Source organism: Phycodurus eques, chromosome 13, assembly GCF_024500275.1.
Source record: "Phycodurus eques isolate BA_2022a chromosome 13, UOR_Pequ_1.1, whole genome shotgun sequence".
Taxonomy (NCBI): domain Eukaryota; kingdom Metazoa; phylum Chordata; class Actinopteri; order Syngnathiformes; family Syngnathidae; genus Phycodurus; species Phycodurus eques.
In genome coordinates, this window is record NC_084537.1 from 4,299,395 (window position 1) to 4,319,873 (window position 20,479).

The 20,479-nt window shown below is 43.5% G+C and overlaps 1 protein-coding gene across 3 annotated transcripts; it reads right to left on the reverse strand.

The window, feature by feature from the left end:
• Nucleotides 1-237: 237 nt before the first annotated feature.
• On the reverse strand, nt 238-19,576 carry retreg1 (reticulophagy regulator 1). Of its 3 annotated transcripts, XR_009769741.1 has the most exons (10): nt 19,340-19,576; nt 18,278-18,384; nt 18,104-18,134; nt 8,097-8,214; nt 7,917-8,001; nt 6,011-6,133; nt 5,829-5,899; nt 5,006-5,123; nt 2,614-3,124; nt 239-2,247 (listed from the first exon to the last, which is right to left on the reverse strand). XR_009769741.1 is itself a non-coding variant. In XM_061695273.1 (9 exons), the coding sequence occupies exons 1-9, from the start codon at nt 19,522-19,524 to the stop codon at nt 2,697-2,699; spliced, it is 1,266 nt and encodes a 421-aa protein (XP_061551257.1). In that variant the 5' UTR covers nt 19,525-19,576; the 3' UTR covers nt 238-2,696. The 3 variants fall into 3 exon arrangements, 2 of the variants coding, with proteins under 2 accessions (XP_061551257.1, XP_061551258.1); XM_061695273.1 differs by having other exon boundaries at nt 238-3,124; XM_061695274.1 differs by lacking the exons at nt 18,104-18,134; nt 18,278-18,384 and having other exon boundaries at nt 239-3,124.
• Between the last annotated feature and the right edge of the window lie 903 nt (nt 19,577-20,479).

Below are 20,479 nucleotides of genomic sequence, written 5' to 3' on the forward strand. Positions count from 1 at the left end.
ACGACATTACTTCATACATTCTTTCACTGGCACAGACAAATTAACCAGTCCACATTTATCTGTAAAACAGTAATTGGCAAGAACCCATCCCTTATCATCGCTCTCTGCTCACTATTCATACCACCACCCACACTCTCAGTGCAGGTAGAACCTCTTTGTTCCCAAAGTCCAGAATACTTTTGGTTGATCTTCCTTTCAGTTTTTCTTTTTTTTTTTTTTTTGCCCCAATCATCTGGAACACAAACGCGATAGTACACGTTCCACTGTAACATTTTATTAATATTATGGATTCAAGTTACATGGATACATTGATGCATGTCAAACAAGAAATATCTGCCAAGCAGAAGGCAACTGAGGACATTTATCGTAATTGTATGATAACATAGATGACTATGTCGAGAACATTTTGTCAAGTAAAGCTTGATCAGTTTGGGTCAACAGTCACTGGACGTAAAGCAGCAGATTTTTAGGCACTGTTGAACTTAATATTTGTCATCCCGTCATACAAAACCACATGATTATCACACACACACACACACACAAGATAATTACACAAATTGTGATTTTAGTATAAAACATGGACAAGGTGCAGTTTTGTTTTATTCATTAAGGTGCGTAAATACTTGATAAGCATTGATACAGCATTTGTTGATTTCAGTGAAGCACGAGACAACAATTGTAACTTAAATGAAAATGTTATAAAATGTTTAGAAAGGACAAAGTAAAAAAAAATCCACCCAGCGGGATAAAACTTAAAAAAACGAGAAACAAATCAGATTGAAGCAATTTGCAACTAGACATCGTCACATTACAACTGACATCCATAATTCTTACTGGGTTTTCCATTTGTTTGCACATTCATTCAATATACATTCCACTATAAACATTAGTTACATTTCTTAATATTGTAGTGAAAGGCCAATAAATCCATTCAGACAATTATAACCATAGCAACAACGAAGACAACACCCTTTCAGACTGAATTATCATCTGATCAAAGGGAAACGCCAAGCTTCACGTGTCCTTTTAGGCATGGTTGTTTGAGACTTTTTTGTGGGTCTACTAATGATAGAGATGAAAACAAAATATCATGTTCCTAAGTCAAACTGACTTTGTGGGCTGAATTTTCCCATAATTTCAAGAGGCATCAAACAATTTAGCGACCCCTGGAAATGACCAACATGACCATAAAATGCCCGCTTCAAACCAAAATGTGTCTTTATCTTTTCCGGCATGGATTCATGATACTTTTTTGTGGGTTTACTCATGATAGACATGCCCACTAAATTTAATGTTTCCAAGTCAAATAAACTGACTTCAGGGGCTAAATTTTCAAAAACTTGTTGTGGTTGACTTCACATAGTTTTGTTTTATGACCCTAAAATGGCTGCTTCAAACCAAAATGGCAGAATTCTGGTGTCTTTTTTCGGCATGGGTCTACTCTTGATAAACACGTCTATCAAATTTCCCGGCTTCGGGGGCTGAATTTAAAAAAATTCCAGGAGGCATCAAACAATTTAGCGACCCCTGGAAATGGCTGACATGACCTTAAAATGGCTGGTTTGAACCAAAATGGCAGCCTTCCTGTGCCTTCTCCAGCATTGCTTCTTGAGACTTTTTTTCAGTCTACTCCTGATAAACACATCCACCAAATTTCACATCACAAAGTCAAACTGGGTTTGTGAGCTGAATTTAAAAAAAAAAAATTGTTGTGGTTGTGTTTAGTTTTACAATCCTAAAATGGCTGCTTCAAACTAAAATGGCAGATTTGCATTCTTTTGGGGGCCTCCTGATGAAATACATGACTACCAAATTTCATTTCCTTGACTTACGAGTGCCCCGACTTAGGAGTTTTTCCACGAGGTACACTTGGCTGACTTTTTTGCTTTGTGTTACAAGCAAAAATTGGAGCTACGCCCAAGCATCTTAGGACTCACCTTCTGAGGATCCATGGTTAGAAAAAAGACATTTGGCAAAACACCTGCACAAAATGCGAGCACAAAGCACAGCAGATATCTGTACGGTGGTGCCTTGAGATATGAGTGACTACTGAGTTTTTCAAGATACGAGCTGTGCATCAGTACATTTTTTTGCTTTGACTTGCAAGCGCAAAATTACAATAAGAGTGCTGTATGGTGGCAACAAACAAAACTGACTTCACAATAAGCAGCAGTTTAGCAAATAAGTGAACAATTCTTCAAAAACGAGGCTTCAAGTTGTTTTGTTTCCACTTCCAGTTGAAGTTCACTGTAAAATAAACATTAAACAATTAATTACAAGTTGTGTATTTCAAACAATTAAACAACTTTGCTTTAGAAATGCCACCGCTAGCTTCATGCTAACGCATAATAAAAAAATAAAATAAAAAACGCCATAGACGTGCTTATGATTAACATCGATTGTTGGAGTGGTATAACTCTTTAAGCAACAGCTATTTGAACACAAATGAAGGCGCAACACGTAGAGAGACAATATCACAACACTCATAGCTGCCAAAGCTCACCAAGTACATTTTTTGCAAGAAACATAAAACAAAAAAACAACAAAAAAACGACCAAAGAACGGCTTGTAACACGAAAAACTATAAGTTGTGGCACTCATAAGTCAACGTACCCTTGTACGAGTTAAGTGAGTTACGAGCTTGGTCACAGAATGAATTCAACTCGTAAGTCACGGCTCTCCCACCGTCCTGTGCATCAGTGGCGTCTCAGAAGTTTAGCAAAGAACCCGGGGGCTTTGTCATTGCGTTCTTCCGCAGCGGTCTTGACTCCGGCTCCTCCCAGGAGGTCCAGTTCCGCCCCCAGCTGGTCCAGCTCAGCCTGGTCCAGCAGCTCAAAGTCATCGGCCTCGCTGTCCGACTCGTCGGCCGCCTTGGGGAGTCTGAACCCCACGGCCGCCTCCATCCGTTCCTGGATGGCGACAGCGACGGCTTCCCGGACCGCGTTCTGGACCAGGTCGAGGGCGCCGTGCGGGGCCTCTGGCTGCAGCCGAGCGGCGCGCTGGCTCCCAATAGGCTGAGGAAAGCCGAAGTCGTCGTCGTCGTCATCGCCATTAGTGGTGGCCCCGTTGTCCACAGAAGGAAAGTCATGTAGACCCCCAGAGAACACCTCCTCTCTGTCCAGGTCTGGGGGGTGTCAAAGTTCAAAAGTGTGATGTCATCATGATGATTTTTGATGATGTCATTGATTAACACATGCATTAATTGAGCCCCTTTCACCCAAAATTGGTTAACTACTAAACACTGTTCTTTTTAATTCATTCATCTAAACAATTAGATGCACCTTAACTTTTTAAAATTATTTTATTCAATAATTGGTTAATCAATTATTATTAAATTAATCATAAATAAGCTTGAAATAATTGAATTCATTACTATTTAACATAAAACATTAAGTATTCTCTATATTTTACATACATATTTTAACAGTTTTTTTTTTCATCGAGCATTTACACTACCAGGAGTTTTAGAATATTTGTTGCATTAATTTAGCCCTTTTTCCCCGAAAAGTGGTTAAACGGTAAATGGACTGCACTTATATAGTTAACAAACCTTTTTTTTTTATAATGTGGTCTGATGAGACAAAAGTTCAACTTTTTGAAAGGTGTGTGTCCCATTACATCTGGGGTAAAACTAACACGGCATTTCCGAAAAAGAACATCATACCAACAGTAAAATATGGTGGTGGAGGTGTGATGGTCTGGGACTGTTTTGCTGCTTCAGGACCTGGAAGACTTTATGTGATAAATGGAACCATGAATTCTGCTGTCTACCAAAAAAATCCTGAAGGAGAATGTCCGGCCATCTGTTCGTGTCCTCAACCCTCGAACGTGGGTTCTGCAGCAGGACTATGATCCAAAACACAAAAGCAAGTCCACCTCTGAATGGCTAAAGAAAAGAAATGAAGACTTTGGAGTGGCACAGTCAAAGTCCTGGCCTGAATCCTATTGAGATGCTGTGGCATGACCTTAAAAATGTCATGAGTTGTGCCCTGCAGTTCTTTTGTTGGAGACTTTCCACCCCTCTCGCCCTCTCTCTCTTCCTAGTAATCAGCACCACCTGTCATCAACCAGCCTTCATCACCACCTCCATAAAAGCGTTCCAGATCCAAGACTCGACTGCCAGAGTATTAACGTTCTCCTGTGGTACAACGGCTCTTAAGCATACAAGTAAGCTGCGCCATTCTTCGCTATTTCTCTGACCTCCGTGTTTCTCTTTGTCCTCAGTGCTCCCTCCGTGTCCCTCACCGAGTTGACTTCTCCCACCACGCCGCCGAGCCAGCTGCCTGTTCTCGCCACAGCCTGCCACGCGTTCCCTGCCTCGACGACCCACCAGCACATGTCGAGGACCATCTCCATTTCCTTTTTCAATAAACCTTTCATCACAACCTCTCAGCCTCCGCCTGCTTCTGGGTCCAGTCTAAATTAACTCGTGACAAAAAAGGCAGTTCATGCTTAAAAACCCTCCAATGTGGCTGAATTACAACAATTTTGCAAAGATGAGTGGGCCAAAATTCCTCCACAGCGTTGTAAGAGAGTCATTGCAAGTTATTGCAAACGCTTGACTGCAGTTGTTGCTGCTAAGGTTGGCCCAACCAGTTATTAGGTTTAGGGGCCAATCACTTTCTCACACACGGCCATGTAGGTTTGGATTTTTTTTCTCCCTTAATAATAAAAACCTTCATTGAAAAACTGTATTTTGTTTTTACTTGTGTTGTCTTTGACTAATATTTAAATTTGTTTGATGATGGGAAACATTTAAGGGTGACAAACGAGCAAAAAAAAAAAAGAAAGAAATTAGGAAGGGGGCCAACACCTTTTCACACCACTGTAAAAGCGTTTTCATTTGTTTGCATCTGTTTTGTTTTTTGAGCAGGCCTACTACGCTACTGTAGTTATATGTCAGCCGTGATGGTTGTACTTGGAGAGCCAAGTCTTTTCCGATGTAGCACTTGGTGTAAAACGTTTGACAACCACTGATGTACTGGAGATCTAAAAAGTCACTCACCTTCAGAGTTCTCCGTCTGCGGCGTGTTCTCCTCCGACAGATTCAAGTTGTCTGTCCACGTCACCTCCGACACCGACGTGTCCGACACCGACAACTCCTTGCACGCCGCCGAGTCCAACTGACAAGCATGAAACCAAATGTCTACGTCGTATCTTTTCATGCATTCACACATATCGCAAATAACAAATTTGCTCAAATGACCGATTATTAATAATTAATGATATTCATCATTGGAAGACAATGATCATGCTCATGATTTCTCACAATAATTACCAACAATGATGAACAAGGTAAAAAACAGATAAATATCAACGTGCAACATTTTATTTCTAGAAAACCTCTGTCTAGAAAGTGTTTACGTTTTCAAACGATCACTTCTTCAACATTCTGAGGAACTCACAATGACACATCACCGGTGAGCTATTAGGAATGCACCTGCTAGCTTAAAGCTAACACAGAATGGAAAACGCCTTGGACCTTTTAACAATTAGCATCGACAGTCGCGGTGCTAACATAACCCTTTTAAACTACGGATATTTGAACACAAAAGGTGGAGCAACACATTTCGACATACAATATCACAATACTAACAGGCATATATTCTTTATCATCTGCGAAATAACGACTATATTATTGCACCCTACTGAGACAACAAGAGTATTGGTGACTCACCAGAAGGAGCAGCACAATGAATACAATTGAAGCATTAAATCATGAGACTGTTTAATTATTTACATTCTATTTAATTATTTTATGCTGATTTTGCTAACATAGATAATGCGTTTGCACTCCTTAGTTTATCGAGACATGACCGCAAGTTCACCTTGGGAAACATGGAGGAGAGATCCGACTCCAGGGACTCCTTCTCAACCTGAGCCTTCAGGATTCTTTTTTCTGCAGGACCACACAAGACCACTTAAGTCCAGTCCACCATTTAACAGACCACAAGCTAACAAACGAACTAACGAGCATGCATGCAATTTGTTTTGAGTGTGATGTCATCACCGTGATCCTCTTTTATCTTCCGCAGCAACGCCGCCACGCCAAAGTCCAGTTTCTGCAAAACCGGCTTCAGCCACAAGGATGCCTCCGGAGACGAAAGCACAGGCCATAGGAAGACCGACAACACTGGAAATAGAATGAACATAGATCGGAATGATTGTAGAGCAGAATGGTCATTGGATAGATTGGTCATCGATCAGGACTGTCATGGATTGGAATTGTCATAGGTTAGAGCAATCATCGATCCAAATGTTCGAAACATACTCTTACCTTTACTTTGACTGTGCACAAGGTGCATTCAAGGACCGCCAACCAAACAGGGCATCTCAGACAGACGATTAAATACCATCAATGAGTTAAACAACATCAACACCAACGTCAACACCAAGATTCCATCAGATAGTGCTAACCATTGACCTGAGCACAAAAATAGAGACTCGATGGGATTTTCTGCAAATAATATAAGGCAGATTTCCCTAGAAAATCCGTGATTATACAAATTCACAAATGCCAAACGTGAATATGCGGGGTTAACTTTAAACAGGCACCATGTCTTTGGCCACAAGTTACAAGTGAGTTCATCCTAGAAAGTCAACCATCACTGTAGCCCTCCAGCAGTCGAGGCTTTATGGCTGAGTGGCCCGACGGAAGCCTCTCCTCAGTGCAAGACACATGAAAGCCCGCATGGAGTTTGCTAAAAAAAAAAAACACTTGAAGGATTCCAAGATGGTGAGAAATAAGATTCTTTGGTCTGATGAGACCAAGATAGAAATTGTTGGCCTTAATTCTAAGTGGCATGTGTAGAGAAAACCAGGCACTGCTCATCACCTGTCCAATACAGTCCCAACAGTGAAGCATGGTGGTGGCAGCTTCATGCTGTGGGGGTGTTTTTCAGCTGCAGGGACAGGACGACTGGTTGCATTCGAAGGAAAGATGAATGCGGCCAAGTACAGGGATATCCTGGACGAAAAAGAGTGCTCAGAACCTCAGATTGGGCCAAAGGTTCACCTTCAAACAAGATAATGACCTTAAGCCCACTGCTAAAATACCGAAGGAGTGGCTTCAGAACACCTCTTCGACTGTTCTTGAATGGCCCAGCAAGAGCCCTGACTGAAACCCAATTGACCATCTCTGGAGAGACCTTAAAATGGCTGTCTACCAACGTTCACCATCCAACCTGACAGAAGTGGAGAGGATCTGCAAGGAGGAATGGCAGATGACCCCCAAATCCAGGTGTGCAAAACCTGTTGCATCATTCCCCCAAAGACTCATGGCTGTATTAGCTCAAAAGGGGGCTTCTACTAAATACTGAGCAAAGGGTCTGAATACTTATGGCTGTGTGATATTTCAGTTTTTCTTTTTTTAATAAATCTGCAAAAATGTCAACAGTTCAGTTTTTCTTCTGTCAATATTGGGGTGCTGTGTGTACATTAATGTGGAAAAAAATGAACTTAAATGATTTTAGCAAATAACTGCAATATAAAAAAGTGAAAATTTTAAGGGGGTCTGAATACTTTCCATACCCACTGTACACACACACAGAAAATCCACACAGGCACGGGGAGAACATGCAAACTCCACACAGGCGGGGCCGGGATTTTAACCACAGTCCTCAGAACTGTGAGGCAGATGTGCTAACCAGTCGACCGCCGTGTCGCCTAGTATTAAATCAATACATTGTATTCAATTATGTCATTACTGTCTGTTTTTATGTACAATATTATAGAGTGGTATTTTCCTCATAAAAAAACATTTATTTGGGGGCATGAAGGAACATGTTAACGACACGCTCATTCATTTTAATGGGGAAAGATGGTTTGCGATACGAGTGTTTTGTGTTTCGAAGCATCAGTCTAATGTAATGATGATGTGTATCGATGAGGTGGACAGATTTGAGAATAGCACTCACCAAGAAAGTAGGAGATGATAATCCCTGGAATGTACCGTCCCACGACAGCAAAGAAAGTGCAGAAGCTACACACCAGCAAGCAGAACTGAAGAAGAACAAAGAAGAACACAGAAGAAGCTCATCACGAGGATGATGAGGAAGATGACAATGATGTAGTGGATGTAGCGTGGACAGCCTCACCTTGCCGGGGTTCTGCTGCTTGAAGGCCGACGTCTCCTGCAGGAACAGGTGCAGAGAGCTGCTCAGGTGGAGTTCTGAGCCTGAGTCCTGGGGTGAGTCCGGGTCCATTATCTCCCAGCTGAAAGACACCCAAAGACAGCAGCAGTTTGCCAATCATTTGCCAGTCAACAATTGTTCCTGAAAAAAGGCTTTAAGCTGTTTATTGATCCACACAGTTGAAGTTTACTCTAAAACTAAACAGAAAAATAAAAGAATGTCACCTTGTGTTATTAAATACAAGCTCATAGCTTGAAGTCCGCTTAGCTTAATGCTAACAAAAAATGCAAAACGACATAGTCAGGCTAACAAATAGCATCGATGTGGCAGTGTTGTAACCCTTTAAGCAGCGGATATTTGACCACAAACGGTGCAGCAAAGCATGTAGATAGCAAATATAACAATACTCATAGGCATAATATATTCTTTCTCCTCTGCGAAGAATGACTAATCCATCCATCCATTTTCTACCGCTTATCCGGGTCAGGTCGCGGGGGCAGTAGCTTTAGCAGGGACGCCCAGACTTCCCTCTCTCCAGCCACTCCATCCAGCTCTTCCGGAGGGATCCCGAGGCGTTCCCGGGCCAGCCGAAGGACGTACTCTCTCCAGCGTGTCCTGGGTCGTCCCCGGGGTCTCCTCCCGGTGGGACGTGCCCGGAACACCTCACCAGGGAGGCGTCCGGGAGGCATCCGAATCAGATGCACCAGCCACCTCATCTGGCTCCTCTCAATGCGGAGGAGCAGCGGCTCTACTCTGAGATCCTCCCGGATGACCGAGCTTCTCGCCCTATCTCTAAGGGAGAGCCTGGACACCCTGCGGAGGAAACTCATTTCGGCCGCTTGTATCCGGGATCTCGTTCTTTCGGTCACGACCCACAGCTCATGACCATAGGTGAGTGTAGGAACGAAGATCGACCGGTAAATTGAGAGCTTCGCCTTTCGGCTTAAGCTCCTTCTTTACAACAACGGACCGATACAAAGTCCGCATCACTGCAGACGCTGCACCGATCCGTCTGTCGATCTCTGAATGACTAATGTTCAACCAATTTCCCCGGTACTCCAGTCACTCAATTCATTTTCCGCTGAACTTAAAAAAGTATTTGATCACATCCATTCAGGGTTGAAACCCGTTGCCTCCTTACGCTCACTCAGGGCGCTAGTTCCGTAGCTGAATACTCCATTGAATTCAGGATACTTGAAGGTGAATGCGGGTGGGATGACACTGGGCTGAGGATAATTTTTCTTAATGGTCTTTCCGAGCAACTCAAAGATGAGCTCAGTGCCCGGGACGAGCCCTACTCTCTCTCGAGGAGCTCATCACACTCCGCATCCGCCTTGATAACAGACTGCGAAAGAGAGCACGAGAGAGGGGGGTCCGAGCACGTAAGATCACTCCCACCGTGAGCACCGCGCCATCAGCATCTCACCCGCCTTCTGCACCTCTGACTGCCCCTTCGTTACCCCCCACTGCACCTGATGCACCCATACACACTGGTAAGACCCGAATAGATCCCCAGGAACGTCAGCGTCGTGTCATCCAGCGGCTGTGCATTTATTGCGGTCAATCAGCTCATTTCATTGCAACTTGCCCTCTGCAACCCAAAAGACCAGGCTCGCCACGTTCCGAGAGCACCGTGGTGAGCCAAACCACCATTTACTCTAGCTGTCCCTCCCGTATGACCGTCCCTGCTTGTATTCTAGGTTCCGCTTGCAACACACCCATAATGGCTCTTATTGATTCCGGTGCAGACGATAACTTTATTCATGAAGGATTAGCACATCTCTCTCCAACCACTCACGTCTCCCAAGAAAATCACAACCCTGGATGGCTGAGTCATATCATCAAACAGTGCCATTCACCTTGCTGATTTCTGGAAATCACAGCGAGAACATCTCTCTTTTTGTTATCCCTTCCCCTTCCCCTTCCCCTGATACCCTATTAGTCCTCGGAATTCCCTGACTCAGAAAACATAACCCCGCCATAGACTGGATGCACTTATCTATCAGCGGATGGAGTCCTCACTGCTCTCTGCTATACCGCCTTCTTGTAAACCACCACCATCTGCCACGCCGGATGACCTCTCCCATGTCCCCAAAGAATATCGTGATCTCTATCCAGTGTTCAATAAAGACCTGGCCATCATCCGCAACAACAGCAAGGTCGCACTTCCCCTCACCAGCCTCACATCCACCAGTTTCCCCTTTCAGTGGACCCCGGCAGCATCCCAAGCTTTCAGCCAACTCAAAACCCTGTTCACCAGTGCTCCCATCCTACGTCACCTCGACCCCTCCCTCCAATTCGTTTTGGAAGTGGACGCCTCGGACACTGCGACGGGGGCCGTCCACTCGCAGCGGGACCCCACGTCCCAGAAACCTCATCCCTGTGCCTTTTTTTCCCCATCGCCTGTCCCTCGTCGAGAGGAATTACAACGTTGGCAACCGAGAGCTGTTAGCCATTGTATAGGAATTGGAAGAGTGGAGGAACTGGCTGGAGGGGACTGAAGTATATCATCGTTTATCATCTGGACTGATCACAAGAACCTTTCCTACCTCCGTTCCGCCAAACCCCTAAACCCCCAACAAGCTCGCTGGGCCCTCTTCCTAAGTCTAAAGAACTTGAGACTATCCTCCCTTCCTCCTGGTTCGTCGGTGCGACCTCTTGGAAAATTGCACAAATAGTCAAACGCACTCAAAGGACACCCTGACCCCAAGACCGGACCTCCAAACCGTCTTTTTGTACCCAATTCTGCACGCTTTGAGGTCTTTCAGTAGGCCCATAACTCCAAGATCACGTGTCATCCCGGCATCATCCGCACTATCCATTTCGTTCAACATTTCTGGTGGCCCTGCCTGGTCAAAGACACGCAGGAATTCATCCAAGCCTGCTCCGTCTGCACCCAAGGGAAGGCTTCACATCTGCCTCTAGCTGGTCTGCTGTGCCCCTTACCCATCCTGAGCTGCCCATGGTCCCACATCCCTTTAGATTTCCTCACCAGCCTGCCTCCTTCTGAAGGTAACACTATCATTCTTACTGTTATCGATTGATTTTCTAAATATGTCCATTACATACCCCTTTCCAAACTACCCTCTGCTTTTGAAACTGCTGACCTCCTTGTTCATCATGTTTTTTAACTCCACGGTATCCCCATCGACATTGTCTCGGATCGAGGCCTCCAGTTCTCCTCCCTGGTCTGGAAAGAATTTTGTAAAGCAGTGGGCGCAACAGCCAGCTTGTCTTCAGGGTACCATCCGCAGACCAACGGCCAGGCGGAGCAGGCGAATCAATCCCTGGAGTCAGCCCTTGGCTGCGTTGCCGCACGCAACCCCACCTCCTGGAGCTCATTCCTTCCATGGATTGAGTACACCCACAACTGCCTCATCAGCTCTGCATTGTCTCCGTTCATGGCCTGCTACGGTTTCCAACCTCCGTTGTTTAAGGAACAGGAGCATGCAATGTTGGTTCCTACGGTGAGGGATCACCTGAAAAGGGTCAAGTCCGTGTGGAAGGACGTCAGAGCGGCCTTAGTCCGATCGGCGGAGAGGAATAAACGGCTCACGGACCTTCGTCGTTCCCCAGCACCCGAGTACAAGGTGGGTCAGTCCGTTTGGCTTTCCTCCCGTGACCTCCCACTCCAAACAGAAACCCGCAAACTCACTCCACGCTTTATCGGTCCTTTTCCCAATACTAAAATAGTTAATCCCACGTCTGTTCAACTCCAATTTCCGCAGTCTCTTAAAATTCATCCGACCTTCCACGTGTCATTGCTTAAGCCTGTCTCCACCTGCGCCCTGAGCCCTCCGGCCATACCCCCTACACCCCCCTGTGTTATTGACAACCATCCAGCCTTCACGGTATCACGCATCCTCGACGTAAGGCCCAGGGGAAGAGGTTACCAGTACCTGGTGGACTGGGAGGGGTATGGAGCGTTCCTGGATTTCCCGGAAGCTTATCCTTGATGACTCCCTGCTATCGGACTTTAATGCAGCTCACCCGGGGAAGCCTGGCAGGACGCCGGGAGGCATCCGTTGAGAGGGAGGTACTGTCATCAGCCATCCTGCAGTACTATGGTGGGAGCCTGGGTGGCGCTTTGCACCATCTCGCCTTCTCTGTCTCCCCTCCCCTCTCTTTCCAGCACCTTCCTCGGCCATGCACCTGACACCAATCAGCCCTCGTTACCACCTGCATTTAAGACTGCCTGATCCCGGAAATCCTTGCCAGAGTATTACAGCTTCTCCAGCGGTACAACGTCTCCCCAGTCTCCACGTAAGCTACACAATTCCTCGTCTCCTTTCTGACCTCAGTGTCTCTCCTTGTCCTCAGTGTTCCCTCCGTGTTCCTCGCAAAGTGAATTCCTACCGCCACGCCGCCAAGCCAGCCGCCTTCCCTCGTCACCACCTGCCACGCATTCCCTGCCTCCACAACCCACCAGAGCACCTCAAGGACCATCTACATTCCCCTTTTTCAATAAACTGTTCATCACATCCTCTCAGCCTCCGCCTGCTCCTGGCTCCAGTCTCCATCTGTTCATGACAGTAACATTACCAATAATATCAAAATACGGCGATAGCATGACATTAGATAGATACTTGAAGAAAAACAGCTAAACTCTCACTATTCGATACAATGACGATATTTTGCCAAGAAAACAGTAGCACATCATAGTAATTGAGCAATAATCGATATTTTGGAAGAAAACCATTTATGTAAACTCAAAATTATGATATTGATAACAACATTGTGATACTAAATGTAACTCATGTTATTATGGCCATATTCTGATAACGATACCAATAATATCATGATACAGTGACGTCATTGAACGGCTCCGCAAAAGACATTAACTCTGCGTCGCCGTGTGCACAGTATATTTGAATCCAAAAGCTAGTTTATTTTTAGCCTTGTCGCGTGTCTTTTGACGTAGTACTGTAAATAACTGACGCCCAAAGAAGTTATTTAAAAAAATAAATAAAATGTCGGCGGTGTGGGACAGACAACACGTCGGAGACAGGCAACACGTAATGCCCGGATCAGACTACAAGACAAATTTGCTCTTTACACGATTGCTGTCAGACTGTCAGACTACTGCGATAAAATCCTGTATTCCGGTACCACCGCACCATGTTTTTTACGATCATTGGGCTTTATCTTGTCAACTCAAATGCGACCAGAGACACTCGTTACCGTGGCGATGACAACAAATGTGGAGAACGGTATTATAAAGACAAAATGAGGAAAAACGTGTGTTGGTGGTCAGGAAAGGAGAGGACGTTCGTTTAAGGTTCACTTGAGGTATGTTCACATACTTTTAATACGATACGGCTCACAAGCAGGCAATAAAATGTTATGCAGCCTAGCAAGCTAGCGGTAGCACGAACGGTTGGAGGTAAACATCCCGGGGTTCTTTCGAATCATGCTCTAAAGTTTCAGTGTGGGTGAAGTCATTTAATTAAAAATAAAGTAATTTAATTACAGTAAGTTAGCACCCATTATTTCTGTCCTGTTGTAATGTTGGTTTGACCTGACTGATTAGAATACATGATCTGACTAGAGCAGTGATTTCCAAACTTTATGGAGCCAAGGAACAACAATCTCACGGCACACCAACACACAAAAATGTCACAAAAAGTGGATACATTAATTACTGTATTAACTTCCTGCCATCTAACAGAAGACCATTCATTTGTTCTGTCTGTCACTATGCCTCATTGGCATAAATAGAGGAACAAAGATACATTACTGATTGTAAATATAATTTTTTGAGCAATTAAGTACACAAGTATATACAGTAAATGAACAGGTCATTTAAATAGACACATTCCTCCATCTTGTGATCAGATCGCTGATCGGTTATCGTTTTTTTAAACTCGCGGCTCGGCCCCAAAACTCCTGATCGTGTAAAGCCTAGTGACAATACAATGGTATAACGAAATTTGCTAACGATACAAATAATATTACGATACAGCAATTGTGAAATAATCAATATGATGCAAGATAGCATGATAAAATATTATGACGATATTTTGTAACAATACCAATCGTCAAAATAGTGATTGGGCAATGTTAGACATACTGGAAGAAAAACATCTAAACTCATCATTCGATACAACCATAATTTGCCAACGATACCAATAACATCATGTTACAGTTATTGCGCAATAATAATAATATATAAAGGGAGAAAACAATCTACGATACATTGTAATATCTATGGAACTCATGAGATGTATGATATTACGACTATATATATATATATATATATATATATATATATATATATATATATATATATATATATATATATTATGACTGCATGAAAATCAATCATTGGAGGAAAACTCTCTATGTACATCACGGTATGACAGTATCATGATATTTTGCCAGCCAAACAGATAATATTACGATACAGCAATTGTGCAATAATTGATATGTATGCAAGAAAACCAACTGTGTAACTCCTGATATAATATTATGACGATATTTTGGTAACGATATTGATTGTATCGAAATACAATGATGGTGCAATATCAGATATACCGGAAGACAAACATTGACATAAACTCACCATTCGGCCATATTTTGCCGATGATACCAATGACACGATTCAGTGATGAATAAATACATAAATGATGTGATGGGCAAACAATCTACAATACATAACAATCTAACACACAATATGATATTATCCCAATCAATTTTGCCAACAATACAAATCCTATTGCGATACAGACATTGTACGATACATTGGGAAATAAAACATTGGTTGTAACTCACGATACGGCATCTAAAACATTGATACAATATCATGACGATATTTTTTAATGTCTCCTAGTTCTGGTCTCGTACCTCAGTCTTGCTCCACGGTCTTGAGATGACAACCTGGCAATAGATCCAAAACAAAGCAGCAAAAAAAAAAAAAATTTTTTTTGTTTTTGTTTTTTTTAATCAGTGTGTCCAAGCGTTCGAGTGCATGCGTACGGATTCCAGCGGTCACTGCAACGCTGTGGAAACGCGTGTTTACGCTAAATGAAGTCCTGCTCGCCTATTTGAAGGCCTGCACGCTAAAAATAACAACAGTCACACTACTTGGTGACGAAGGCCGACAGCAGGACGGCACACCCACGTAAAACACCACCACCCCTCGCAAAACACACAAACACTAAAACACACGTACACACATTCTCCCAAACAACGTTCACACACACGCGGACATACACATTCTCATAAACAAATGTTCACGCACACATTATTATTATGCTTCTGGGTTTTCAAATATTAAAAAATCAAGTAGGTGGCACGGTGAACAACTGGTTAGCCTATCTGCCTCTCAGTTCTGAGGACCCGGGTTCAAATCCGGCCTTGCTCTGTTGAGGAAACCGGAGTACCCGGAGAAAACCCACCCAGGCACGGGGAGAACATGCAAACCCCACACAGGCGGGGCCGGGATTTGAACCTCAGTCCCCAGAACTGTGAGGCAGATGTCCTAACCAGTCGCCGACCGTGCCGGCCATGAAAAAAAAAAAAAAAAAAAAAAAAAAAAATTTGAATATAGTAAATAACATTTTGACATGACGAAATCATTTGTTTGCTTGTTTATAACAAATAAACACCAGCTCCCTCTCGTCCAATTAGAGAGCTCGCTGAAGAACACATACCCTGCCAGGAAAGCCACCTTGTTGGTTCGACCATCTGGCAAGGCCAAAGACATTGCGGATGTAAGGAAACAGCTGAGTCATGTACACGCACACAAAAACACGCGCGCACACACACACGCGTGGACACGCGCACTCGCCGTTCAGTTTTTACAAGTGTTGGGACACTTTAGGTTTTGTTGTGGGAACACCCAGCACATCATTCCTCGAAGACCACCACATCACACGCTCTGGAGTCACATGTTTTTACCCTCTGTTACTACATCCAAGTATACACACACACGGTTCGTGTGTTGCCTCAGTGATAAGCCTTGATTGACAGCTACAAGAGGCGCACATGATGTTTGTACACTTGTGCTCGGGTGATACACATTCAGACATACGCGTATGTACACGTTCACACACACATATGTTCACTCATGCACACACAAACACTCACACACGTACATCGAGACACACACATCCAAAAAACACACGCACGCACACACACAGAAAAACACTTATACACACATATATTCACAGACCCACACACTCTTAGACACATACTATATAAACAAACACATTAAGATGCACTTGTACGCACACATACACGCACAAATTATTTTAAGTGATAGAAGAGGCCTTGATTGACAGCTATGCTACCCGCGTTCATAAATAAAAATGTGTGACTTGTGAATGTTATACTAATATAATATTATTTACTAATGGCTTCCTTTTCAATGACATCATTGTTGTAATATTCCAACAATAGTACACACAGTAATGCACATGCGCACGCACGCAATTAAGGAGGTGACATTTGTGTGCGTGTGTGTGGACAAACGTGTCAGCTGTCAGCAGCGCTAATCTCCCACAATCCTTTGCATGAGCGCACCAAGCAGTCACATGATGCCAGACGGACAGACACAGGTGACAAACAGCGACGACATAACAGCAACACCAGCGACAGCCACGTGGAGGACGGGTGGACGGACAGACATCATGTCGACAAATATATAGACAGACATCTTTTGTATTGTATGTAATACGGCAGCCGCCAAAGATCGATGGATAGCTTAAACACAAACACATAATGGGAAATGCCAAAGACATGCCAACAAATAGCCTATCTATGTGACGGCGTTATAGCTCTTAAAGCAACGGATATTTGAACACAAACGGCGAAGCAACACGTGTAGACAGACAATAAGACACCGCTCACAGGCATATATCCTTTAAATTGAAGCAAAAAAAAAAAAAAAAGGTGGCAAAAACTATTTTATTTCTTTACATTCTATTTGAGGACCCCAAAATGTAAATCCATGTTTTGCTTCGAAATGCATTCAATATATTTGAAGATAAGGGCTGAGAACCTAGGCAAAGTCTGAGAACAACATAATACTGAATTGTTGACATATGACTTAAAACTCTTTTTCACCTTCGCAATGTTCCTAATTATATTGTGGTGGGGCTAAAAAGTATCCTCGTCAGGTCATGAGGATCACACAACAATGCAGCAAGCGCCCTTATTCCATGCAGTGACCATTCGGTGGAATTGCAATTTCCTTGTTCATAAACCCACTCCGACGAGAACGGCGGCCAGTTGGCCACGAAACTTGAGAAAAAAATACACCTTCCCTCGAGTGTGATGTGCTTTGCGTTATTTGGCTGACTTATCTTGCGTGTGGCACATTGCGTTTGCGAGGCGGTGGCGCCGGACGTCAGCGCACGTCTTTGATTGACAGGAAGAGACGGGATTTTCGGTGACACGCCCACAGTGTCTAGAAGCTGAAAATGGTCAATCCTTGACCATTTTGAGGCTTGATTTCACGTACTTTGAGATTTTATCCATTCATTCGTTGTCTGGCTTGTTGACAAGACTTTGCTGTGATGTGTCAAATTTACAAGACAGTTTTTTTGTCTCTTTTGGGGGTTTTAATGATGCCATGACACTTTTTCTTGTGTAAAGTACGATATTATAGAGTGTTATTTCCTTGTTAAAAAAACACATTACAAACATTTTTGTTGGATATTTTTGGAGGGAGCCTCGAACGGATTTATGGCATTTCCATTTATTTCAATTAATTTAATAAAACTCATATCTCAAGTCACGACTATACTCGGCATTTGCATGAGACAGAACCGCCCCCCAAAACCGAGTGCTTTTGAGCAGTGGATGTTCAGTGTCCTGTAATTGTTCATCCTCTTGGATTTCGACAAAAATAATATCAAAGAGCTTTTGTTAATACACCTTGGAATTGTTTGCAATTGTGAATAAAAATGTAAAATATCTTCCTTTAAAACTTTTTGTACGTATGTGGGAACCGTGGAGGATTTTCTTACCTTGCCAACATTTTGCACCACACGCGATCTCCTGCAAACAAGACAAAGCAGGAATTCAGAAAGGGAAAAAAAAATATTAAAAAATCGGACTTTTTAAACTGGACCAAACCACTAATGAACTAAGTGACTTGATTTAATTTGAAGTCTGGCAAAGTGAATGCATGCGGTTGTTACCTTTGCTTCCGGAGCCAAATGCATCCCTGACGGTTGCCATGACGACCATCAGAGCCAGCAGGAGTGCGAGCAAGCAGTACACTTGCAACCAACTGCAGGCCAACAACCTGCATGGCGCACTTATACATTAGTACACTGGGTGCCTTGAGATCAAAGTTTTATTTGTTTTGTTACCACGCTTGTAACTCAAAACACTTGTATCTCAAATCTTTTCCCCCCCATTGAAATGAAAGGAAATGCCATTAATCTGTTCCAGCCACCCCCCCAAAAACATTTATCATATTTTGTACTTTTTAAAACAGGATAATAGCATAGTAAAATAGAATGCAAAGATATTGTGTGGCTGACTGGCTAGCACATCCGCCTCACAGTTCTGAGGACCCGGGTTCAAATCCCGGCCTCGCCTGTGTGGAGTTTGCATGTTCTCCCCGTTCCTGTGTGGGTTTTCTCTGGGTACTCCAGTTTCCTCCCACATTACAAACACATGCATAATGGGTTACCCTAGTGAGGATAACCAGCTCCGCTTATCACTGACTGGCGACCAGTCTGTTGTTCTCTATATGTGGCCTGACATTAATTTCGAAATAGTACACTGGTTTTCTTTGTTTCGTACAATTGGTGAGCGACCGGTCCTGGGTGTACCCCGCCTCTTGTCACTCCAGCTCACCCTAATGAGGACAAGCGCTATCAAAAATGGATGGATGGATGTAACTGGTAATTATTAATAATTTTAGTTTATTATTCATATCCAAATGTGAGAAGCACTCAGGTATGCATGGGGGAGCAGGTGCCTGCCCTGACTCCAAAATCTGAGCCAGCTACAACATTTACACATTTTCAATATTCCATACATATCTCCATTTTCTTTGTAAAGGCCACATAAGGGAAAGGTATAATAGTATTAATAGAATGACAAAGCACAAAAACATCAACATAAATCAAGCATCTTCCTTTTTTAAAAGTAAATTAAAAAAAAAAAATACATGAACATTTAATAAAATGGGCATAAAGATCGGGTAACAAGTGTTGTTGTTGAATGTCTGCGTCATGCTGCTGACTTACCAGATCGCCGCGTTGGCTGCAGCGAACAAGGCAAAGGTCCTGCTCGCTCGCAGCTTCCAGTCCACCAGGCGGGACAGGAGACCCCCAGTAGGCCGTCCGAGGGGTGCCTCCTCCCGGGCGGACAAGCCGGGCGGCGCCTCCTCCGCGCCGCCGGCCGAGCTTCCTGCTTCCCGGTTCGCTAGCATCAAAACTCCGCCGCCGAGGAGCCGAACTCCTCCCGTCCTCCCTTCTATGTACTCGGTCCGCGTCAAGTTACGTTACGCTTACTACAACTGTACTTCCGGCGAGAGCTTTTCAAAATAAGTCTCACTATGCTCAGTACCGGAAGTACAATATTTCTGCTCTTTTTATCTATTATGCATTTTTCATCTCTTAAACCAGTTCCCATGTGTTTTAATAAATAAAATAAAATTTACACCCACTCTGTATTGACAAAGTATCACTTTGTCACAATATTTAATGACAATTACGACAACTCTCACTCGCTAGTTTATTTGATACGGACATCACAAAACAAGGCAAACGATGCATTGAGCCAAGTGTTTTAGTGCTAATTCTCAACGCTTGTCCACTAGAGGCTTATTAGAAGGTAGATAAAATACAAGACTGTCGATAAACTACAAAAAAATTTGTATAGAATATTGACAAGTTAGCTAGCCACTTTATCGCAGGTAGTTCTATTACTAACAACTAAGAACTGTACTTGTACTCTAAAGCAAAACAAACAAACAAAAAAGCAACAAGCAACAAATTTGAGTTGGATGCCCACGAAAACCCGTTTGGAGGCCACCACCCCCCTCCACATGCCCTCAACCCCCCCATTTGCACACCACTGAAACTATCAATCAATCCAACTTTATTTGTAAGCGCTTTTCATACAAAATAAAATGCAACTCTAAGCGCTTTACATTAATTTGTATGTAAAAAGTCAGTTTCGCCCGTCGCTTTTCCACATGGACACAGACACGCACACACATAGGCAAGGCCGGATTTGAACTCGGACCTCAGAATTGTGAGGCAGACGCTCTAACCACTCCTTCACCGTGCCGCCCAGATTCAACCCAATTTGATCAATTAACACCGGACAAAACCACAGAAAACCAGTGTGCACGGGCGCTATATTGTCACCCAAGTTGACAT

What these genes read in the sequence shown, in the direction of transcription:
- retreg1 (XM_061695273.1), bottom strand. Translation starts at nt 19,524, where the DNA reads ATGCTAGCGAACCGGGAAGCAGGAAGCTCGGCCGGCGGCGCGGAGGAG. An exon ending in ATTTGGCTCCGGAAGCAAAG is followed by an intron (nt 18,135 to 18,277) that starts GTAACAACCGCA and finishes TCTTGTTTGCAG; the next exon opens with GAGATCGCGTGTGGTGCAAA. An exon ending in TGGTGCAAAATGTTGGCAAG is followed by an intron (nt 8,215 to 18,103) that starts GTAAGAAAATCC and finishes GGTGTCTTTCAG; the next exon opens with CTGGGAGATAATGGACCCGG.